Source organism: Callorhinus ursinus, unplaced genomic scaffold (assembly GCF_003265705.2).
Source record: "Callorhinus ursinus isolate GAN/ISIS: 27379988/994484 unplaced genomic scaffold, GSC_fseal_2.0 scaffold23, whole genome shotgun sequence".
NCBI lineage: Eukaryota > Metazoa > Chordata > Mammalia > Carnivora > Otariidae > Callorhinus > Callorhinus ursinus.
In genome coordinates, this window is record NW_027397085.1 from 1,316,042 (window position 1) to 1,338,381 (window position 22,340).

Consider the following 22,340-nt stretch of genomic DNA (forward strand, 5'->3'; position numbering starts at 1 on the left):
TTCTATTTTCTTCATGGCAGACTCGTGGGCAGGGGGAACTTGATGATGGCATCATGGTCAAGCTGGTTTCTTCTGGAGGGATCCATTTCTTTCTTTCTTTTTAATTTTAAGATGTATTTATTAGAACAAGCAAGCGAGTGTGAGTGAGCGGTGGGGGGAGGGGCAGAGAGCGAGGGAGAGAGAAAGGGACTCCCAAGCCAACTCTGAGAAGGGCATGGATGGAGCCTGACATGGGGCTCGAACTCAGGACCCTGAGATCATGACCCCAGCCAAAATCAAGAGTTGGATGCTCAGCCAACTGTGCCACCCAGGCGCCCCATGAAGGGACCCATTTCTGAAAGCTTTGGCTGTGGCCAGCTTTTGCCACAGGTGTAGCAGACATTGGCCTAAGTGGTTCAGGACTGGGCATGTTGTGATGTGGAGGGAAGGAGTCACATCTCCTCAGGGGCCTCCTAGAAGCCACAAGAACATACTCTGTCTCTGAATGCCTCTTGCCAAACACAGTTCCTGAACACAGCAGGGGCATAACAACAGTTGAGTAAATAATTGAAAGAAAACTCTCTAATATGGACTCAGGAAGACCCAAAACCTTCAAGATCTAAATGACTCCCTAACAGGGAAGATCAGATTCCATTACAGGAGATAAGGAAACTACTTAGGATCTCCTGGCACTCCCCAAATCACACAAACTAGCCCAGTGGCTGCTCACTATTGTTGTAAGATGCTTTTCCACACGAAGTGTAAGACTTTTTTTTTTCATTTTTACATTGATTTCTACATAGACAAGAACTCCAAAGAGCATCCCTTGTCACCATTTATCCACGATATCAAGTTGTCTTTTAAAAAGATAGAAAAATTTGTTCTTAAAGTTCTTTCTGTATTTAGAAATGTTTTAACTATAATGAACTTTGGTTTTGTTATTAGAACTGGTTCCGAACTCAGGTATGGCTGCTTGCCACTGGAAAGTCAATACTAGAGAGAGAAGAGGTGGTGGGAAATGAAGGTGCCTGCTTTCTTTAGGACTAACGTCCCAAAGCCCATCTTCCTGTGTTGGCAAAGGCAGAGGGTTTAAAGGGGAAAGTGAGGGACTTGGGTGGGGACAAGGGAAGCGGGTGCCCAGGTGGTTAGTTGTACATTGACATGACCCTGAACAGACTTGCTGGCATCAGCGGTAGCTGTTTACGAATGTGGTCAGGTCTTCTGGGAAAGTCTGGTCCTTCCTTCCTCAAGGCCAGTGGTCTGCAGATCTCAAGAAAAGTAGTAAGGCTACAGACTAAGGGACTTAAGTTGGCAAGCGAGGAGTGCATAAGCTTGAAGCCAGTTAACCCTTGAGACCTGTTGGAATGCTGTGACAGTTTCTTAAGACTTCTGTTATCATGAATTTATTCTACATATGAATTCAAATGAATCAGGTTTTTCTGTGGGTTGGTTGTTTTGTTTTTTTCCCCAGCAGTCCTGTCTTAAATAACATCGGGTCCAGCTGTCTTTGAATTTTTATTTGGCTTCATAATAAAGTTTTATAGTTGGTTCTCACCATCTGGATTACACTGGGGAGGGTAATCGGACTTTCATTTTACAATTATTTTAATCTTGGCCAATGGAAAACTTTCAGTTTCCTGTGAGGGTCAGCAATTTCAAGTTGCAATATCTATAGAAATCATACTTCACATAGAAGGTCCGAACCATAGAAGAGTGAACTGGGAGGTGTCAGGTAGAGGGTATGTGAGGACCCTTCCCACCGTTTCACTGAGAGGTTAAGGGGACTTACTGCACCCAACCCTAAATGTTTTGTGTGCAGAAGGAGCTGTGTAAATCCTAAATGTTGGTGGCAGAGGACATTTTTGGCATGAGACACTGTTTCCTTTCTTCTTTGGCCAATGAGGAAATTAAAGTTGCCTTTCTTCTTTCAGGAGAACTCTTTTGAGAATTTCCCCCCTCACACTGTAACCTCTAATTAAATCTCCTTTGTAGAGATGTAATTTGCATATCAAAGATCCCCCATTTCCCCGGTAAGATCAGAGATGCTTGTTTGGCTCCCTTATGTAGAAGCCTTAGGCCACACCCCTCCGGGGTCAGCCTTCTCTCCTTCCACTCTGACTGCGCTTGGCCTCTGACTAGTTTCTCACACTTACCCCATGTCCTTGGCATGCTGGTTAGGTAGAACTCTTTCTCCTTTATTAGCTAAGTGTCTCCCCTGAGGAGTCCTCACTCACCTGTTTGTTGTAGGTGAAGACTAATAAATATAGAAGTCCTGAAGTTTGCATGATTCCTACTTTTTAAAAAAAAAAAAAACAAAACATAAGCATGGACTCAAGGTTATCCCTAGAGCAATGTCACTCTCACTTGTGTTACATTGGGAATAACCCTGAGTGTGCCCAGGGGAACATATTAGGAAGAGGAACGTCATCCATCATGTGTTGGATAGAAGGAGGAAAAACAAGGTTGAAAAGCGTAGTGTTAGAGGATAAGTTCTTTGATCAAAATGTACAGCTAACTTTGTAACCCACACAGGGCCTAGCATGATGTCTCACACATAGAACAGTTAATACATTCCTGAATGAACTGAGTGCAATCCAACAGTTGACACATTTCTTGGATCACTATTCTAAAGAAGGAAAAAAAAGTGGAATATTTCAGGGGTGTTTTGACATCACATTTCAAAACCATGAATTTCCTTCTTGAAAGAGGCTTACTCTAGGTAGAAATTGAGTAGTACTTTGGTCACTACCATCCAGGAATGCTGTCCAGAGCCATTAGATCCAGGGGCCGCTTTCATAATCCACCATCGCAATAGCATGCCTTCTGTTTTTCTGCCTAGGTGGTTCTGGTAAAATTGTTATCACAAGTTATTACCCTTAAGTCTAACCTATTCTGAAGGAAAAGGTGGCTGATACTGTCATTTGAGGACTAAGAAATATTTGTCTAGATGTTTGATCCAGTCTGTATTTTTTTTTGATGTGTAATTGGCGAGAAAATCGCAAAGACAAATTTAAATGCTTGCATCTCTAACCTTGTCACGGTGTCTGAGCATTCATTCATCATCATTATCTTGGATTCCTGCAGCCAGCAGACTTCATAGGAAAGCAAGCACTGAAACAGATTAAAGCCAAGGGGCTGAAACGGAGACTGGTCTGCCTCACCTTGGCAACGGACGATGTTGATCCGGAGGGAAATGAAAGCATCTGGTATGATGGCAAGGTGAGTGCTGAGGACCTCATGGCCAGGGGCCACTGCAGCTTTTCTCCTTGTCTCTGTTTCCTTATAGAGTGTTTTTTAGGTTTGGTTTTGTTTTGTTTTTTGCTATTTATTTATCTATTGGTTGGGTGATACACTTTGATTTCTGAGCTGACATTCAAGAAACAGAAATCAGTTAACTGAAAGGAAAATTTTCTAAAACATCAACTTCTCTAGGTGCTTTGATTAAAGAAAGTAAAACAAAGGACTTACAATGGACAATGAGGAAGGTAAAATTTAGAGGCTCAAATGATCTACTTGCTCACCAAGTCCATATCTTTGAATGTAAGAGATGGATTTTATAAAAAAAAAAAAATTCTGGCATTCTAGTTTAGCTTCTAAGGGATCTTAGAGAAGGAAGTAATTCTAACCTTAGCACACCTGCAGAAAAAAAATTCCAAGTGAAAATCTCCATGACAACAGAGGGTAGAGCCTTAGAAAGTAAAGTGAAAGGTAGAAACCATTTAGTTCTTCAGAAAAGGTAAATGTGCCTTCTTCCCATTTGGGAATGTTTATTCTGTTGGCATTCAGTAAAACCAGATAATTTACCAGTAGAACTTCATGTCTTTGACTTTTTACAACTCTTTGTAAGACCAAGTTTGGTTTATGATTTTGCTGTGTTTTGGCTGGGGTTAGCAGGCAGATGGGGTACTCTCCCCTTAGACTAGGGGGTGAACACATGGCTATCAAGGCTCATTACAACAGTCGTTCCCTGTTGAACAAGGTCTGCTTGGCCAATACCCAAAGACTCAGAGATCTGGGTCCATGGGTTTTTTCTCATGCCTCCTTGATCCTTGTTTTCATTTCCCTGTTTTCTTCAGTAAGAAAAAGAGCACTGGAGGGGGAGAAAGCCAGTGGCATCAAATCTCAGTCTTTGGATTACTAAAGAAATGGCCATGTGGGCTGAGGCATGGATCCATTTGATGTACAACTAACATGTACACAGTTTCTACTATGTGCTGGATAATTCTTATGCACTCATTTAATTTTACAACACCCCTCCCAGATAGGTATGGTCATCCCATTTTAGAGATGAGGCTTGGGGGTTCAGGGAAGTGAAGTAACTTGCTTGAGGTTGCACAGCTAGTGATGGACAGAACCAATTTCTGACCCGGGTATAGGTGGACTTTGCATTGCTTACCCTGCCTTCTAAGCCACGCTGAATACTCCAGTTTGCTGTCCTCTCTGTCTCTGCTCATGTCCCACTGTATTCTCTTCAGCACTTAAAGACCCACAGTTGTCCTACGTCCCAGAAGCAGGTGGATATTATTAGACCCTATGAAGCTAAGAGACTCTTCTCAGATTTCGAGCTCTTTCTTAAACACTTTACCCTTAATTGTGCTGAGTTCATTCTCTCTGAGCCTCTTACCTCACTGTCTCGTCCTCTCGGTTCTAAATGTCTGGTTCAGACCTCTTTTCTTAATAGGCTTTTCCTCACACTTCACATTTGCCCACGATTGCCAGTGATAATCACCTCTGCCATTAACTAGCTGCTTCGCTTGACCTGATCTTAGCCTCTCTGGGCCTCCATTTTCTCATCTACAAAATGATGAGATCATGTCTTAGGTTCTTTGCACCTCTAATTAACTTTTTCCCTAGTCATCAAATTTCCCCCACCTCCCCTTTCTTCTGTTTCTCATTCTTTCACTTGTTCTCAGCTAGCTTTCTAATATGGTCCACACCAGCCCCTGCACTGGCTTTCTGTTTTGGCCATGGAATGACTGATGATGCTGTTGTGTTCTTTCTTTTTTCTTTCTTTTCTTTCTTTTCTTTTCTTTTCTTTCTTTTCTTTCCTTTCCTTTCCTTTTCTTTTCTTCTCTTCTCCCTTCCTTCCTTCCTTCCTTCCTTCCTTCCTTCCTTCCTTCCTTCCTTCCTTCCTTCCGAGAATATGAGAGTGTGCAAGGCAGGGGGAAAGGAGCAGGCAGAGTCAGAGGGAGAGAGAGAATCCCCAAACAGACTTCCCTCTGAGTGTGGAGCCTGACACAGGGCTCAATCTCAAGACCCCGAGTCACATCCTGAGCCGAAATCAAGAGTCCAACGCTTAACCAACTGAGCCACGCAGGCGCTCCTATGCTATCATGTTCTGTATGCAAACCCACACCAACCCTGATGAACACAGTATAAACCTGACACCCAAATTCAAGTTTAAAATCCTGGAAACTTGTATCTTAAACTTACACAACATTACATGTCAACTATATCTCAAAGCTGGGAGGGTTGAGCTGAAAACGCGAGTTCCATTTTTGAATTTTATTTCCTTTTCTGTATCAGTGCGCTGACTTTACCTGCTATATTTTTCATCTTTCCTCCCAGATACCATCTGCTTACAGAGCTGTTAATCCAGTTGTAGTTGGCTTTAAAAATAACCCTTGAATTTCCTGATACCTGCTTGTCTGCTCTTTGATGCTCAGTAGGGTCACCTTCTCACCATGCAAATGAATCTTCTGGATCCTCTTTATACTCTGGAATGATAGGAAATAGTTTTTGCTCCTATTTCCTGACTTCGATGGGACTTGTACTGCCCCTGGTATTTGGTATTCTATTCTTGCAAATATTCTCACTGCCAGGGATAAGGTATGAATTTATAAGGTACAAATTTGTTATGCAACAAATTTGTCTACGTGGTAGAGATACGCTAGGCACTGGGGACGTGGCAGTGAACAAAACAGACGAGCTTCTGTGCCTCCATGGATCTGATATTCCAGGGGAGAGAGAGCTAGCCAGTGAACATACTCACTAAATGGCACTTCTGAGGGCGTTGAGTGCCCTGAGGAAAAGGAAAGTCCGATTGAGAGATGGGCAGTGAAGCCAGGAGGGATTATGATTTTAAATATGGCTTAATTTTTAAAAATCAAGGCATAAGGGTGGGTATGAAAAGGGCTCTGTTATAAAAGCAGCTTTGTTGGGAAGTTTTATTTTTTTATTTTCTTTTTTAAAAAGATTTTATTTATTAGACAGCATGAACAGGAGGGGCAGAGGGAGAGGGAGAGAGAGAGATCTCAAGCAGACTCCATGCTGAGCGTGGAGCTCGACAGGGAGCTTGACCCCATGACCCTGAGATCATGACCTGAGCCGAAACCAAAAGTCGGATGCTTAACCGACTGTACCATCCAGGCACCCCTGTTGGGAAGTTTTCAAGAAGGTGTTTTGTATAAAGGATGTAGGCAACTAATGTAAGTAGTTTCACTAATCTTAGCAACTGGTTAAAGCGATTGTCTCTTCAGCAACTGCAGACTTGTATAGTAATGAGATTCTTTATGCATTAGGATGAATGTTGTCCTTCCAAGTTAAGTAATCCTGTTTTTGTCTTCCCAATTATGTTGCCATTGCTAAATATTTTTCTGAAAATAGCTGGAAGAGTCCATTTGTAAGGCATCCAAAAGAATTAGTCTCATCACTTATCTTAGTCATGTTATTTTTTTAATTAAAAAAAATTTTTTTAAAGATTTTATTTTTAAGTAATCTCTATACCCAGCATGGGGCTTGAACTTAGAACCCCGAGATCAAGAGTTGCATGCTCTACCCACTGAGCCAGTCAGGTGCCCCAGTCATAGGTTAATTTTGACCAGAATCTTGATTATGGCCATGTGTATTTTATTCATCAAGCTTGATTAAAAATATTTTATAGTTACCAAAAAAAGATGTTTTGTAGAAATGAAGTTTGGAGAGTTGAGAAAGCAGTCTTTTTTTATTATTTAAAAACAAAGGCACAGGGTGCCTGGGCGGCTCAGTTGGTTAAGCGACTGCCTTCGGCTCAGGTCATGATCCTGGAGTCCAGGGATCGAGTCCCGCATCGGGCTCCCTGCTCAGCGGGGAGTCTGCTTCTCCCTCTGACCCTCTTCCCTCTCGTGCTTTCTCTCTCTCATTCTCTCTCAAATAAATAAAATCTTTAAAAAATAAAAATAAAAACAAAGGCACAGGACGACAGCCAAAGAAATACAATGTATCATCCAACTTAAATTACATCCTCTCCTTCAAAGGCCATCTACCCTGTTAGCTCCCCTAAGTCAGAGGGGTCTTGAATTTTCACAGAGAGGAACAAGAAAAGGCTAAACATAAATGAGGATTGCTTATATTGGTAAAAGGAAAGTCAGTGTTTAACAATATGAAAACCTGCCAGGCAGAGGGTGGGCACAGGTTGTTTTTATGATTCACAGAGCAAAAAGAAGGAATGGATTTAATTGAATCTGGAAGATTTTAAGGTGGAATGATATAAAATTGTTGCTAGGGAAAACCTTTCCTTAGAAATTTAGAAATAAGACAGGGCGCCTGGGTGGCTCAGTCGTTAAGCATCTGCCTTCGGCTCAGGTCACGATCCCAGGGTCCTGGGATCGAGCCCTGCATCAGGCTCCCTGCTCAGCGGGAAGCCTGCTTCTCCCTCTCCCACTCCCCCTGCTTGTGTTCCCTCTCTCGATGTCTCTCTCTCTGTAAAAAAAAAAAAAAATCTTAAAAAAAAAAAATTTAGTAATAAGAAACAAGGAAAGTCAGGACTTCTAAAATACTCTGGGCTACTCAGCACTGGATTAGAGAGAAATTAAAGGAGAGGGTGCCTGGGTGGCTCAGTTGGTTAAGCGACTGCCTTCGGCTCAGGTCATGATCCTGGAGTCCCGGGATCGAGTCCCGCATCGGGCTCCCTGCTCAGCGGGGAGTCTGCTTCTCCCTCTGACCCTCTTCCCTCTTGTGCTCTCTCTCATTCTCTCTCTCTCAAATAAATAAATAAAATCTTTTAAAAAAAAATTAGAGGAGAAACGAAAGTAATCTAGCAGAAAGCAACACATTCAACAAGTACATTAAAAATAGCACTCGGACAATAAATATGCTATTTCTTTACATTACTCATGCAGCAGTAACGGCAAGATGAATAACTGCTGGGATTTTAAGAGATGGGAAGGCCTGGGGAAATGGTTCACACGATCTCTCAAGAGGGATGGTAGGTTTTTGACCCAGTGAGTTAGGGGATTTAGCCAAGAGCCTTGCTGTGGCCTCTTGCCCAAGCAAATCAGGTTACCTCTCCTGTGACCTCAGGTTCACAGACTAGGGAGTGAAACCAAGGTTACCAAGAAAGTCTTCCAAAACCTGTGATTAAAACTCCAACCTTCCCGACCCAAATCCCTGCCTTATATTACTTAACAATGATCTAAAGGAAAAAAAACCATTTTAGGGGCACCAGAGTGGCTCAGGTGGTTAAGCGTCTGCCTTCATTCAGTTCAGGTCGTGATCCCAGAATCCCCGGATTCATCCCAGTGTCGGACTCCCTGCTCAGCGGGGAACCTGCTTCTCTCCCTCTCCCTCTGCTGCCCCTGCTTGTGCACTCTCTCCTTCTCTCTCTCTCAAATAAATAAAATCTTTAAAAAAAAAGAAAAAAGAAGGAAAAACCATTTTAAAGCATATGCATTCTCTCAGCAACACCTTGGCAGTTAATAATCTGCCAAAGAAGCTTTTACTAATGAATACATTCATGTTTTTTTATTCTTTTAATCAGCCAGTTCTCCCCATAATCAGTTCAGAAATGATACGGAGAGCTTCTGATTTGGGGTTTCAACGAGATAATTACAAACTGGGGCTATAGAGCCAAGAGTCTATATTTAATGTCATAAATGTGTCGGCATCTTAAAGATGAAAAATGTTGTAATAAGACTGTTGACTGTAGTGGACTCTTTGCTGAGGCAGCTGAAGGATCAGCAGGCTGGTTCCCAGCCATGAATATTTTTGAGCACCAGCTACAAGTGCTTTGCTGTGCGAAACAGTAAGGCTGTAAGGATTAGTGCAATGTTGTGGAGCCAGGAGAAGCCATTCTGAGTAGGGCTATATATCATATTTTGCTTTTGTTGTCTTCCTTTTACAATTTTTAAATATGGTGTTTTAACCTGACATTTTCTTTCTTTCTTTCTTTTTTTTTTAAAGATTTTATTTATTTATTTGACAGAGAGACAGTGAGAGAGGGAACACAAGCAGGGGGAGTGGAAGAGGGAGAAGCAGGGAGCCCGATGCGGGGCTCAATCCCAGGACCCCGGGATCATGACCTGAGCCGAAGGCAGGTGCTTAATGACTGAGCCACCCAGGCGCCCTAACCTGACATTTTCTATCACCTTTTTTTTTCCATTTTACTGTTTCTCTTTCATCTTTTCCTATAGATCTGGTTTCGACTCATCCTCTTTTTTTTTTTTTTTTAAGATTTTATTTATTTATTCATGAAAGACAGAGAGAGAGAGGCAGAGGGAGAAGTAGGCTCCCAAGGAAAAGGGAGCCCGAGGCGGGACTCGATCCCAGGACCCTTCCTCTTATCTTTATAACAAGCCTGATTAGATTATTATTATTGTATGTATGTATGTATGTATGTATTTATTTATTTATTTATTTATTGATTGATTGATTGCAGAGTGAAGCCTTTGTTTTCATCTCCTGGGTTTTGTTTCTTTGCTCAGTACTTTTCTCTGGTTTGCCATCCCGTGTGACTCCATTTTATCCTCCCTAATGTTGATTGCTCATGCCTGACTCCATGTCTCTGCTCATCGTGGAAAGTTTCCTCCTCCTTTTCCACCTACCTGATTCCACCCCCCTTCCAAATGGAGAACAAATCCTGTTTGATGATGATTACTTCCTTGGCTTCTCGGTTCTGTTTTCTTGTACCTCTATGTTAATTCCTCAACGAGGCTGGAAGCTCCTGAGGGTAGGAACCAAACCTCATTCATGCTCTAGAATGCCCAGCAAAATGTTTTGTACATGGTAGATCTAGGGAGGGTGAAGCAAGTGTTTGCTTCACATTGACTATTGATAGATCAGTAGTTTAATTCAGCACTCTTTAGGCAAGCCATGTCCTCAATCCAAACAGGAACAGTTGACTACATTTGCAGTTGGATTTCTAGAATTTTTTCCCCCTTGTACTTATTATTGCCATGCTAGTTGGATGATGGAAGAGAAGTCTTTTCTAAAGTTTAAAATGAAAACATTTGTCTTCCTCCTATCAGATCTCTTGGCATGAAAGTGAGCCAAATAGTGCCAGCTATTAAAAAAACTAGGTGTGATTTAAAACTGAGAAGTTCGAGGCTGTTGATAGGTATTTTGAGAATTATTTTTCATAATTTGCAAGCCTACTCTTCTCAAAAGTAAAGTTTTCTTCCTAGTGTTAGCCCCACAGACAGTAATCCCTAAGACTTTCAGGTTGTAAGTTGAACCTACCTGAATCTGGAGAGAAGGAGCACAAAATTGTGGCCAAGGTGCTGAGGATTGATGGCTCTTGTTTTTCAGGTGGTTGGCAACACGACATCTGGAAGCTACAGTTACAGCATCCAGAAGAGTCTGGCATTTGCCTATGTCCCTGTAGAGCTAAGTAAAGTAGGACAACAGGTGGAAGTTGAGCTATTGGGCAAAAATTACCTGGCAAGCGTCATACAGGAACCCTTGGTGTTGACGGAACCAACCAGAAACCGGCTTCAGAAGAAAAGTGGAAAGCATGAAATTTGAAAAACACCTTCAGCAGGCAACTGAATTATGTTAGCTCTGTGACTCTGCCAAACATCATAACTGATCTTTGGGAGAATACAAGAAACCAAGAATTCGGTTCAAAATCCTCAAAATCTAGATTTATGATCTTAATAAAACCTTTCTCAATTCTTTCCTCAGCAAGAGAGAATAATGGATTAGTGATTTACGTTGTTCTTTCAAACGAAGACATTTGAAATGAATGTTTTTATTAACCTATATGGTTTGTAAAACTCAGCAAAACATTTAGGTGTTCACTAATATACAATCACTATTATAACTGAATTAGAGGACATTGTATAATTTTAGGAATATATGCTTATGGTTTTTGTATCTGAAAATGAATTGTTTTACATAAAAACTAAAATAGTACTATTGATGGATTTGTTTCATTGGGAAACAATAGTTGAATAAGGGATAGTTTTAATTTTTTATAATATATCTACAATGAAAATAGTAAAATTTAATATTGATACATAAATTTTTATTCAATTCTCTGAAATACTTTTCTTTTTTTGAAGTACTTATTTTCTTAATGAATTCCCTGCAAGCGGTATTATGGGACATCATAATTGTCCTTTCAAAGGTTGTTTTAGAGTAATTGCAAAAAAGAATAGTCTTCCAAAGGAAGCAGTGCTTATAGACCTTTCTGAAACAAAGCTGAAACATAGATTGTGCCAGTAAAAACACAGTTTGAATACTGAACACCTCTCTTTGGGAAAGAATTAATGAAAGTTGACATCACATGTGCTGTTCTGAATATCCTTTTGCAAAGCATTTGACAAAGCAGGTCAAACGAGCTTAAGAGCTGACAGGATTGCCCTTAGCACTGTGTACAGCAAGAAAAAAGATGTATTTAGAAATAATTCCTGCTAAATTTTTCAAAATTGAATTTAGTTGACTGAACAAATCCAATCTTTTTGTAAAAGGTGGCTTATCACTTATAATTTGTTATATACACATTTGTTAAACATTTATTGAGTCTTTCCTAGGTATTAAAGTTGAATGTGAAACATAAAATGTATTCTAATTACAGAAGTGTAAAATAATTTCTTAACTTGTTTTACAAAGGTGCCAAGTATACATTTAAAATGTTTGATTAAAGCATTCATATATTAGAACTCCAATAGGCCATTCATTTCTCTTTAGTATAGCTTTTTTGTATGAGAACAGAGGGAAATCTTGGTAACAAAATTTGATAATCTTGATAATTTCCTAATTATCAAGAATATTATCTTGGTGCAGCCACTATGGAAAACAGTATGGAGGTTCCTCAAAGAAGTAAAAATAGAACTGTTGTCTGATCCAGCAATTCCATCTCTGGGTATTTAACATGAATTCAAAAATCTTGCCGTTTGTGACAATGTGGGTGGAACTAGAGGGCATTCTACTAGGTGAAATTAGAGAAAGAAAAATACCATATGATTTCACTTATATGCAGAATCTAAGAAAATGAACAAACATTACAAAACTCAGATACAGAGAACAAATTGGTGGTTGCCAGAGTGGAGGGTTGTTGGTGGGTGGGCAGAATGGATGAAGGGGGTCAAAAAGGTACAAACTTCCAGGTATAAATATGCCTTGGGGATATATGTATCATGGTGAATATAGCTAATATAGTACAGAATATTTCAAAGTTAGAGTAAATCTTAAGAGTTCTCATCACAAGAAAAAAATATAACTATGGTGAAGGCTGGTAACTAGACTGGTGGGATCATTTCACAGTGTATAAATATTGAATATTTACTAATACAGTGTTATAAATCAATTATACCTCAATTAAAAAACCCTCCATATCCACTATCTCTTATTAGGTGCTGGTTAAAGCCTTTGCCTGGGAGATCCCATTTCTTATTCTCTGCCTCTCTGTAGTCCTATAACCATTAAGATACTTATTTACCATCTCTGGATTCCTTTTCTGCAACACAGACAATTCCAGGTTTTTTGATACAGTAATCAATAATGAAAGTACAACATTGAATTCATGTCCTCTAATTAATATAACACTAGAACAGATCAATAAAAATCCTAGAGCATTTAGATGAATATTAAAGAAGTCCTACCCATAGCGTAAAAGACATGTGCTTCCTAATTTTCTTAAGTTGTGCTCATTCCATCTTTTGTGGTTTGTTGGTTGCTATTAAGTTACCCTGGCATCCCGTGCCCACCCAGCCGGTGGACCTGGCCTAGGTGCGAGGTTTGGCATCAGCCAATGCATAGGCTGACCAGTGACCTACGAGACCACTTAACCAGACTTCATGCCATGGGAATTTGAACAGTGAAACATCGGAGCATAAACCGATGATCCCTGAAAGCTGAAGCTGAAAAGATGTAAGAGAAGTCTTGGGGTAGCAAGAACCCCTGACAAGGGGAGAGGCCCTGAGAGACCGGTTTCTGAAGCTTTCAGTTACCAATGGCCTATCACCCAGTTGTTAGGTGAACACCTTGACTCAAAAGAGCCTCCCTAAAACCGCTAGCGGCTGGAGAGTGGGCCAGGCATTGAGAGAGGCCTCACAGGAACGGGGCCAGGATTAGGGTCAGCCGTGAAGAGCAAACAACCAGCATGCTTGAAAGTACTCTTTACTGATGTGCAGAAGCCCATGTCTATGGTTTAGGAAAGAGTGTTCTCAAGAATGTGATAATGAATGATGGGCACTTTCTTCCCTTGAGCTAGGAAAGTTTCTTAGAACTGCAAAAACACTTTCTAGTCAACACATTATCAAAACATTGATGGATGTTGTTAGGTTGCTGGTGTTCACCTCTAATCTATGTTTTATTCCTTTTCTGATGGGAAAGGTGACAGATAAACCCATTTTTAAGTATGCTGTATGGTACATTAAATAGCAAACAAATTCTGGAATATTACTGAGAGGACTTTGTGCATGTTTGAACTGCACAACAAGATTGACATTATAAGGAAACAAAGCATCCGTGAGAGGAAGAAAGTTTCAGCCGCACAAATAGCATCCTTTACCAAAGTCTCGTAAAAGCCAAGAGCCCCAAATCAAATCAAACTCTTCTCCTGATGAACCATCATATATAAGTCCAACTGGTCCTGCCTTTGCTTATCTGTCTGCCATTAATGAGTCTCCAGAATAGTTCAGTAGTTTATAGAAGCTACTTTATGAATTATAAAAGGCTAACACATTACTTATATTTTCTCCAGGTGTACACTTTGGAAGTGTCAGCATGCCATGAAGCATAGGAGTGACAGGGTGGTACAACAGTTACTGGACAGGAAGCCAGAAGACCTGCTTTTCCCAGCTCTGCTGCCAGCCAAGAACAGACTATGTGATCATCTACTCAAGCCTTTCCTGTATTTAAAGTTCTCTGAGTAATTGCTTTCCTCACTGAAGTATTTGTTAGTCTACAAGTGTTCGTTGAGTACTTCCGACAGGCCAGGCACTGGAAAAGCATTGAACAGACATGATCCCTGCCTTTGTGGCATTTATAGACCAGGGAGGTCAAGCATTTAACAAAACCCAGGTGTATATTTCGGTACAAACTGAGGTGTCATGAAAGCCAAGGGAAGAGAACATTTTGATGAGAGGATGGCAAACTGTGTCCAAAGATAAGAGATGTCAGGTAAGATTAAGGGCTGAGAAGTGCCTCTGAGGTTAGACCACGGTCTCATTGGCGCCATTGGCATGAGGTCTTTCTGGGGGACTGGTGAGGGCAGGAAGTAGACCATATTGATAAAGGACTAGGAGGTAAGGAGTTGGAGGTCGGGAACATAGACTCTCACTATCCAGGAGCAGCTTCCTACTAAGGTACAGAGGGTACCAGTTAGGAAGCTTTCAGCTGCAAGTAAGAAAATATCCCATTAACAGCAGCTGAAGCAGTTTATTTTATTAAATCACAAGTCTAGAGGTAGGTTCAATGACACCATTAACTATCTCAGTTCTCTTTATTTCATTATGTCAAATTCTCCTCCCTGTAAAACACTTTTTTAGTCTAAATCATTTGTTGTTGCAATTGTTGATGTTTTGGTCACCAAGTACTTCAAATTAGCACATATTTATTGCTTACCTTATTAAATATTGGGTTCCACATGGAAATTAATTTAGAGATGGGCACCTGGGTGGCTCAGTCGGTTGAGTGTCTGCCTTCAGCTCAGGTCATGATCCCAGAGTCCTGGGATCAAGTCCCACGTCGGGCTCCCTGCTCTGCAGGGAGTCTGCTTCTCTCTCTGCCCCTCCCTCAACTGGTTCTCTCTCTCTCTCTCTCTCAAATAGATAAATAAAAACCTTTAAGAAAAATTTAGAGAAGCTCTGGTTATACCACATGCCCTTACCACTAACAGGCTCAGCAATATGCATTCAAGGGTAAGTTCTTTACTGCTGGAATCATTCAAGCTTACTTCAAGCATAATTTGAGTCTTCAATCATTGTGGAGCTAGTTATCCTACATTGAAACAGTAGAGCAATTGTAAATACAAAGAAGCAGAAGCTGAGTTCAATTCTGTCATTCTATGTGATAACTTAAGAGTTTCTATTGATGTTGGTTATGAAACAGAGGGCAAATTGTGAGATATAACATTGTGTTCAGTAAGAGCAGATTTTAGTTCATACATGAAATATCTTACTGGTTTTGAACAATATCTCTAAAATTCATATTTCCTCTTTTTAAATGGTTGTTAAAACTAAAAAAATAATTAAGAAAATATCATCAGTGGCATAATTTTAGAGTTACCTAAGTTCTGATTTTCAGTATCTTATTAGGTACCGGACAAATTATTTATATAAAATATTATATCAGATTCTAATCAAAGGAGCAATACACAGAACTTGTGGAGAAGGTTATTGATCATTCAATAACCAAATCTCAGCAAATGGTCACTTATTCAGAATAAACAATCCAACCTCAAAGAATGCCAGGAGAAACAACGAAAGGTGCTGGTCTTACAGTGCTGGAAGAAATCAACAGAGCAGTATATGAGTGCTCTCCTAACCTGGAGAACTAGTAAGGAATGTCCTGATGAGGGCTGCCAAGCCAACACTAGGACCATTTGGGAAGGGGCGGCCAGCAGGAGCAGGAAACACAGAGGAGACTCAACCATGCTGTTGAAGATGCTACCCAAAACCAAAAGAAGGGAAAAAACACCCTGGCTTCTCTCTTCCTCCCACATTCCAATCTCCCACCAGTGCCTCCCATTGGCTGAACCTACGTGGGAGCAAGTAGGTGAAGGAGCCTGGGACACGTAGCTTGTATACAGAATAGAGCAGAGGAAGATCATGAAATGGATCGCATAGCAATAGACAATGACTTGCATACAACACCAATGTAGTCCGTGCAGGCCTGGCCAAAGGGGTCAGGTCAACAGGTACAAACATGGCTACCAGGATGGGGGGAGGTTGTGGGGTGGACTAACACATTTAAAAGGGCTATTTTTAAAAATGTTAAAAAATAAATAAAAGCGCTATTTACATTATTATTTTTTTTAAAGATTTTATTTATTTATTCATGAGAGACAGAGAGAGAGAGAGAAGCAGAGGGAGAAGCAGGCTCCCAAGGAGCAGGGAGCCTGATGTGGGACTCAATCCCAGGACCCTGGGATCATGACCTGAGCTGAAGGCAGACGCTTAACCATCTGAGCCACCCAGGCGCCCTACATTATTATTTTTTTTAAAGATATTATTTATTTGACAGATAGCACAAGTAGGCAGAGCGGCAGGCAGAGGGAGAGGGAGAAGCAGGCTCTCTGCTGAGCCAGGAGCCCGACGTGGGGCTTGATCCCAGGACCCTGGGATCATGACCTGAGCCAAAGGCAGCCGCTCAACCGACTGAGCCACCCAGGCGCCCCTACATTATTAGTTTTAAAAAGCATGGCATATTATAATATGCAATATGCTATCATTTAGGTTCTAATAGGAAAAACTTTAATATTTAAATTGTACTTATGTTTAAACTATCTCGGGAAGGGTAACACTAGTATTCCTGGAGAGGGGTTGAAACTCACTTTTCACGGTAAACCCTTTTAAGTTAACTTTTTTTTTTTTTAAAGATTTTACTTATTTATTTGACAGAGAGAGACACAGCGAGAGAGGGAACACAAGCAGGGGGAATGGGAGAGGGAAAAGCAGACTTCCTGCTGAGCAGGGAGCCCGATGTGGGGCTCGAACCCAGGACCCTGGGATCATGACCTGAACCCAAGGCAGACGCTTAATGACAAGCCACCCAGGCGCCCCTTAACTTAACTTTTTAAAAACTATGTATGTGTTTCACTTTTTAAAAATTTAATATAGGGGCGCCTGGGTGGCTCAGATGGTTAAGTGTCTGCCTTGGGCTCAGGCCATGATTCCAGGGTTCTGGGATCGAGCCCCATGTCGGGCTCTCTACTCAGTGGGAAGCCTGCTTCTCCCTCTCCCTCTGCCTCTCCCCCTGGTTGTGCTCTGTCTCTCACTCTTTAAATAAATAAATAAAATATTAAAAAAATAAAAAAAAATTTAATATAGATATATATTAATTGAACTTTCTTATCTAGTAAGAGTAGGTTCTTATTTTTTTGTCACACAGTATGACTATTTTTATTTTTTTGAAGCGTTCACATTGGTTTGAGATATTTAAGCATAGTTGGAAAGTGTTGGCCTAGAACTGCTTAAGAAATTGGTGTACAATGTAAAACATTCAGTAGGGAAAAAGTGAATGCAATTCAGTTGTTGTTAATATTGTGCGAAGACTAAGGCTTGGGCTGTGTGAAAGGTAAAGGAAAGGAAAGAAGAAATGAGATAAAATGCAATACCAACATCCTGTTTCTTGATCTGGGTGGTGGTTACATGGATGTGTTCACTTTGTGAGAATTAATTGACCTATATGTACTTTAGTAGACTATCTTATTTTTTTAAAGATTAAAAAAAATTTTTTTAGGGCGCCTGGGTGGCTCAGTTGGTTAGGCGACTGCCTTCGGCTCAGGTCATGATCCCGGAGTCCCGGGATCGAGTCCCGCATCGGGCTCCCTGCTCAGCGGGGAGTCTGCTTCTCCCTCTGACCCTACCCCCTCTTGGGCTCTCTCTAACTCACTCTCTCTCTCTCTCTCTCAAATAAATAAAAAAATAAAATCTTAAAAAAAAATTTTTTTAAAGTAATTTCTACACCCAATATGGGGCTTGAACTTACAAGCCCAAGATTAAGAGTTTTAGGCTCTACCGACTGAACCAGCCAAGCACCCCTAGTGCATTGTCTTATGCACAAAAAAGTGCTATACCAAAATCTTTTTTTTTTTTTTTTTTTTTTTTTACCAATGGTGCTGTTTTCCACTCTCTATTCTCTCTAGTCTGTTTTGAGGAGGAAGGAGGTGATAAGCAATGGGCAAGAAGAGAGGGTCAAGGGAGTTTCAGTGTGAGTTGGCCATAGCTGTTCTTATCTAGTCTATCAATTTCAGAAATCGGGAGTATATTAGAGCTAAAAGAAATCTTTCTTTTTAAAATCTGACCCCTTTTTTTTCAATACATGCACATATATTAACACACCAAACAAAACCAACAATAAACTGAAGATGCTTTTTTTTTTTTTTTTTTAAAGATTTTACTTATTTATTTGATAGAGAGAGCCAGAGCAGGAACACAAGCAGGGGGAGTGGGAGAGGGAGAAGCAGGCTTCCTGCTGAGCAGGGAACCAGATGCGGGGCTCGATCCCAGGACCCTGGGATCATGATCTGAGCCGAAGGCAGACACTTAACAACTGAGCCACCCAGATGCCCCTGAAGATGCTTCTTATAGAGAATTACATTCCTACATGCTTAATGATTATTAATGCAGTGATAATAGTTAGAACTGATAGTAGTTAATATAACTTATGCATGTAAGTATTGGTGACTAGAAGAAGGTAAAAGAACATTAAGAACAGTCATCTGTAAGTCTGGTATATGACTTTACAGGCCTTCAAGAAGACCCTCTCCCCCTGAAATAGATATGGTAGAAACATCCATCTTAGATCAGTTTCCAAGATTAAATGTATTGTGAAAATAATATAATAGCTGACATCTAAAGTAACAAAGTTTGGATATTTCTGATGTTCAAGTCTATCTCCTTCTGGACTACCTAGGGCGGTAGTGGGGCAATGAGTAACACCAACCATAATTTACCACATTTAGTGAATTTTAGGTTCTCTATCTGAAGAAAGACTTCTTGTCATTCTTATCTCTACCCCAATGGTTAAACATTTAGAGATAGTGTTTAAAATTGCTTAGACTTTGTATGCAATATTTATCATATTCAAAGACACTGAAACAAAACGGGTTTGCAGAAGCATTGAAACATGGGTATCCTGACTTCTAAGCATAGCTTCTAGCCAGTTAGCAGCATGCCAAGAACTAGGGGGTCTGCAAACTGGAGAAATCAGGAGGCCTGGCAAGAGCATTGATGTGATTGTCTTAGTGCATGGCCTTGGGGCTTTCCAAACATGTTCATTGGGGAATATTTGTCTTAGCACTATGTTCTGATAATGCATTTTACTTTTTCTTTAAATGCAAATTATGTTATTACCATTATTATGAGAAATAGATAATATATGTATAGAGTTAAAAATTTACAATGCATAAAGGATATATGGGGAAAAATTAATCTCTCTCCTATTCTTGTCTGCGACCTGTCTACCCAGAGACAATATTATTATTTCTTCTTATCCTTCTGGAGATACTCTATAAATATGTAAACACCTCTCTCAAAATATGAAAATATGTGAATATAGGTATATATACACATATATACATATATTTTTAAGCAAATTAAGGTATACCAAGCATAATGTCTTTTGCCTAACTTTTAAAAATTAATGATATGTTTTGGAGATTATTCCATATCATCGTTTTGAATGACTACTTAGTATTCCATAATAATTCCATAATTCCAGGCCCTATTATTTGCCTTTTTCTAATAAAAATAAGACTAAAGTGGTTATCTTGATACATATGCTGTTTCTTGCACTGAGTATATCTGAAGGATAAATTCCTACAACTGGAATTGCTGGATTAAAGTGTATGTGTATTTTGATAGATACGCAAAATAGTTTCCTTTAGAGATTATAACAAATTTCACTTCTGCAATTAATGTATGAGGCGGTTTGTTTCTTTATACCATACCCAAAGCAGTGAGTTATCACTAATATCAGTGGTATATTATTGAAGGTTCGATTAGTATGTTGAACATCTATTCATTTATTTAATAACCACTTATATTTCCTTTCCTATAAACTATTATGTTCCTATATTTTGCCCATTTAAAAATGGATTGTTGGTCTTTTTCTTATTGACTTCAGTAGTTAAGAGATTTTAACTATGGGTTAAATAGGTTTTGTGGGGGTTAGATGCAAACCAGGTGTTATGTATATATATTTTTTAAGATTTTTTATTTATTTATTTGAGAGAGAGCGAGAGCATGAGCAGTGGGGGAGGGGGGGAGGGAGAGGGAGAAGCAGACTCCCTGCTGAGCAGTGTGCCCAACTGGGGCTTGATCCCAGGATCCCAGGATCATGACCTGAGCTGAAGGCAGACACTTAACTGACTGAACCACACAGGTGCCCCTGTATAATATCTTTTCTTTGTAAAAAATATATCCCAAGTTCCAAGTACTCTACCTACCCCCAAATTAACTTTTATACCCACTGGTGAGCTGGGAGCTGACTTTATTTCAGTCCTAATTTTTGCATCTTCCAACTGATTGGAATGGTTTTTATTGATATGATTTGTACTGGAAAAACCCTTGAAAATCAATAATTAAACTAACTCAAACAGTGAAATAATTCAGCATTTGGCAGAATATAAATTACCATGCAGAAATCAGTAACTTTCATGTCCACAAATAATAACCAGTTAAAGGATATAAAGAAAGCCCTCTTTCAGTAGCAACAGAGAAGATAAAATACTTAGGAATAAATTTAACAAGACAAGCACAAAACTAATATGAAGAAAATTTTTAAAACTTCTAAAAGACACAAAAGTAGACTTAATAAATGGAAGATAACCTTTGTTTTTAGATAGGACAACTTAATATTACAAAGATTTCAGTTGTCCCTAAATTAGTTTATAAATTGAATGCAATTCCAATAAAAACAACACATTTTTAAAAAACATTTTTATTGGAATTTTTATTTGTTTATCTGACAGAGAGCGAGAGAGCAAGCACACAAGCAGGGGGTGCGGCAGGCAGAGGGAGAAAGAGAAGCAAATTCCCTGCTGAGCAGGAAGCCCAACATGGGGCTCAGTCCCAGGATTCCGGGATCATGACCTGAGCCAGAGGCAGACGCTTAACCGACTCAGCCACCCAGGCGCCCCACCAACCTATTTTTTTATGGAACTGGACATGTTGATGTTAAAGTTCATATGACAAAATAAACATGCAGGAATAACCAGGAAAGCATCAAAAAATAAGTTATGAGGAGTCACTATTCCTATCATACATTGAAACATACTATAAAACCTCTGTAACTGAAACAGTGTGGTGCTGGTGTATGAGTCAACAGACATGCCAGTGGAATAGAACAGAAAGCTCAGAAATAGACTCAAATATATGAGAAAATTAAGCATATGGTAAATGTGACATCTCATAGCAGTGGGGCAGAGATAGACTATTTTCTTTACAAATGGTGCTAGGAACTGGGTAACCATTTGGAAAAAGGTAAAATTAGATTCAAATCTCACATCATCCACAAAAATAAATGCCAACGGGTCAGGGATCTAAATGTGAAAACTGAAACCATGCTAGAAGAAAACATGGGTGAATTTTATTTTAACTTTGGTATAAGGAAAGTATAATCATGACTCAAAATCCAGAGGCAATAAAAAAATTGCTATATTTGACCACATTAAAAAAAATCACTTTGGCATATCAAAAAATACCACAACAAAATATTTGACAGTTGAGAAGCTGGTAGAAAATATTTCTGGTACATATCACAGTTAAAGAGGTAACATCTCTAGTCTTAAAATTGAGAGGGAAAAGAGCAAAACCAATTGAAAATGACACAATTCACAAAAATGATGTAAAAACAGCCCTTCCACATCTCAAAAGATTTTTAACCTTACTCCTAAGAGAAATGCAAAACCAAAAACTATCCTGTGATATCATTTCTCATATCAGATTGGCAAAAATTAAAAAGTATGAACTTTAATGGCTGGTAACAATGAAAATTGGTACTACCCATATAGTATGGAAAGGGGGAAAGTAGAATTGGAGGTACTCACTAGGAACTCATGGCTTTATACCTATTCATATGTATCGATATAGTACATATACATACTTATGTATGCCTGAGTGAATATACACATCTCATTCCTATCTTTGTCTGATGAGAGATCCTGGGAATAATGACAGCCCAGTAGCAATGAGCACAACTGTAGCACAGGTACAGGTTTCTAGATGCCATCCTCCACTGAAAGCAATCGGGGGGGGGGTCCCTGTAGTAATGGTTAATTCCAGGGTGGGGGAAGGAAAAGTACAAGATGGACCTAGAATACCTTGTTGTACCAAAAAGTAAGGGAGTGTTCAAAGGTTAAAAAGGATATGCCAAAAGGATACAAGAGCCAGACTGAAGGGGCTCCCACTGGTCAAATCAAAGGAAATTTGAGGATCAAAATAATTATAGTAAAGCACATTGATTAAAACAAGAATCCATGAGTTCAGAGTGAT

At 39.8% G+C, this 22,340-nt stretch overlaps 1 protein-coding gene across 1 annotated transcript in view; it reads left to right on the forward strand.

Moving 5' to 3' along the window:
• Positions 1 to 10,870, forward strand: part of DMGDH (dimethylglycine dehydrogenase) — a 66,516-nt gene extending 55,646 nt beyond the window's left edge. Inside the window, exons 15-16 of the mRNA XM_025892664.2 lie at positions 3,064 to 3,198; positions 10,483 to 10,870. Of these exons, the coding sequence (XP_025748449.1) occupies positions 3,064 to 3,198; positions 10,483 to 10,698 (351 nt within the window). The 3' untranslated portion in view covers positions 10,699 to 10,870. The remainder of the gene's footprint in view (positions 1 to 3,063; positions 3,199 to 10,482) is intronic.
• Positions 10,871 to 22,340: the final 11,470 nt, after the last annotated feature.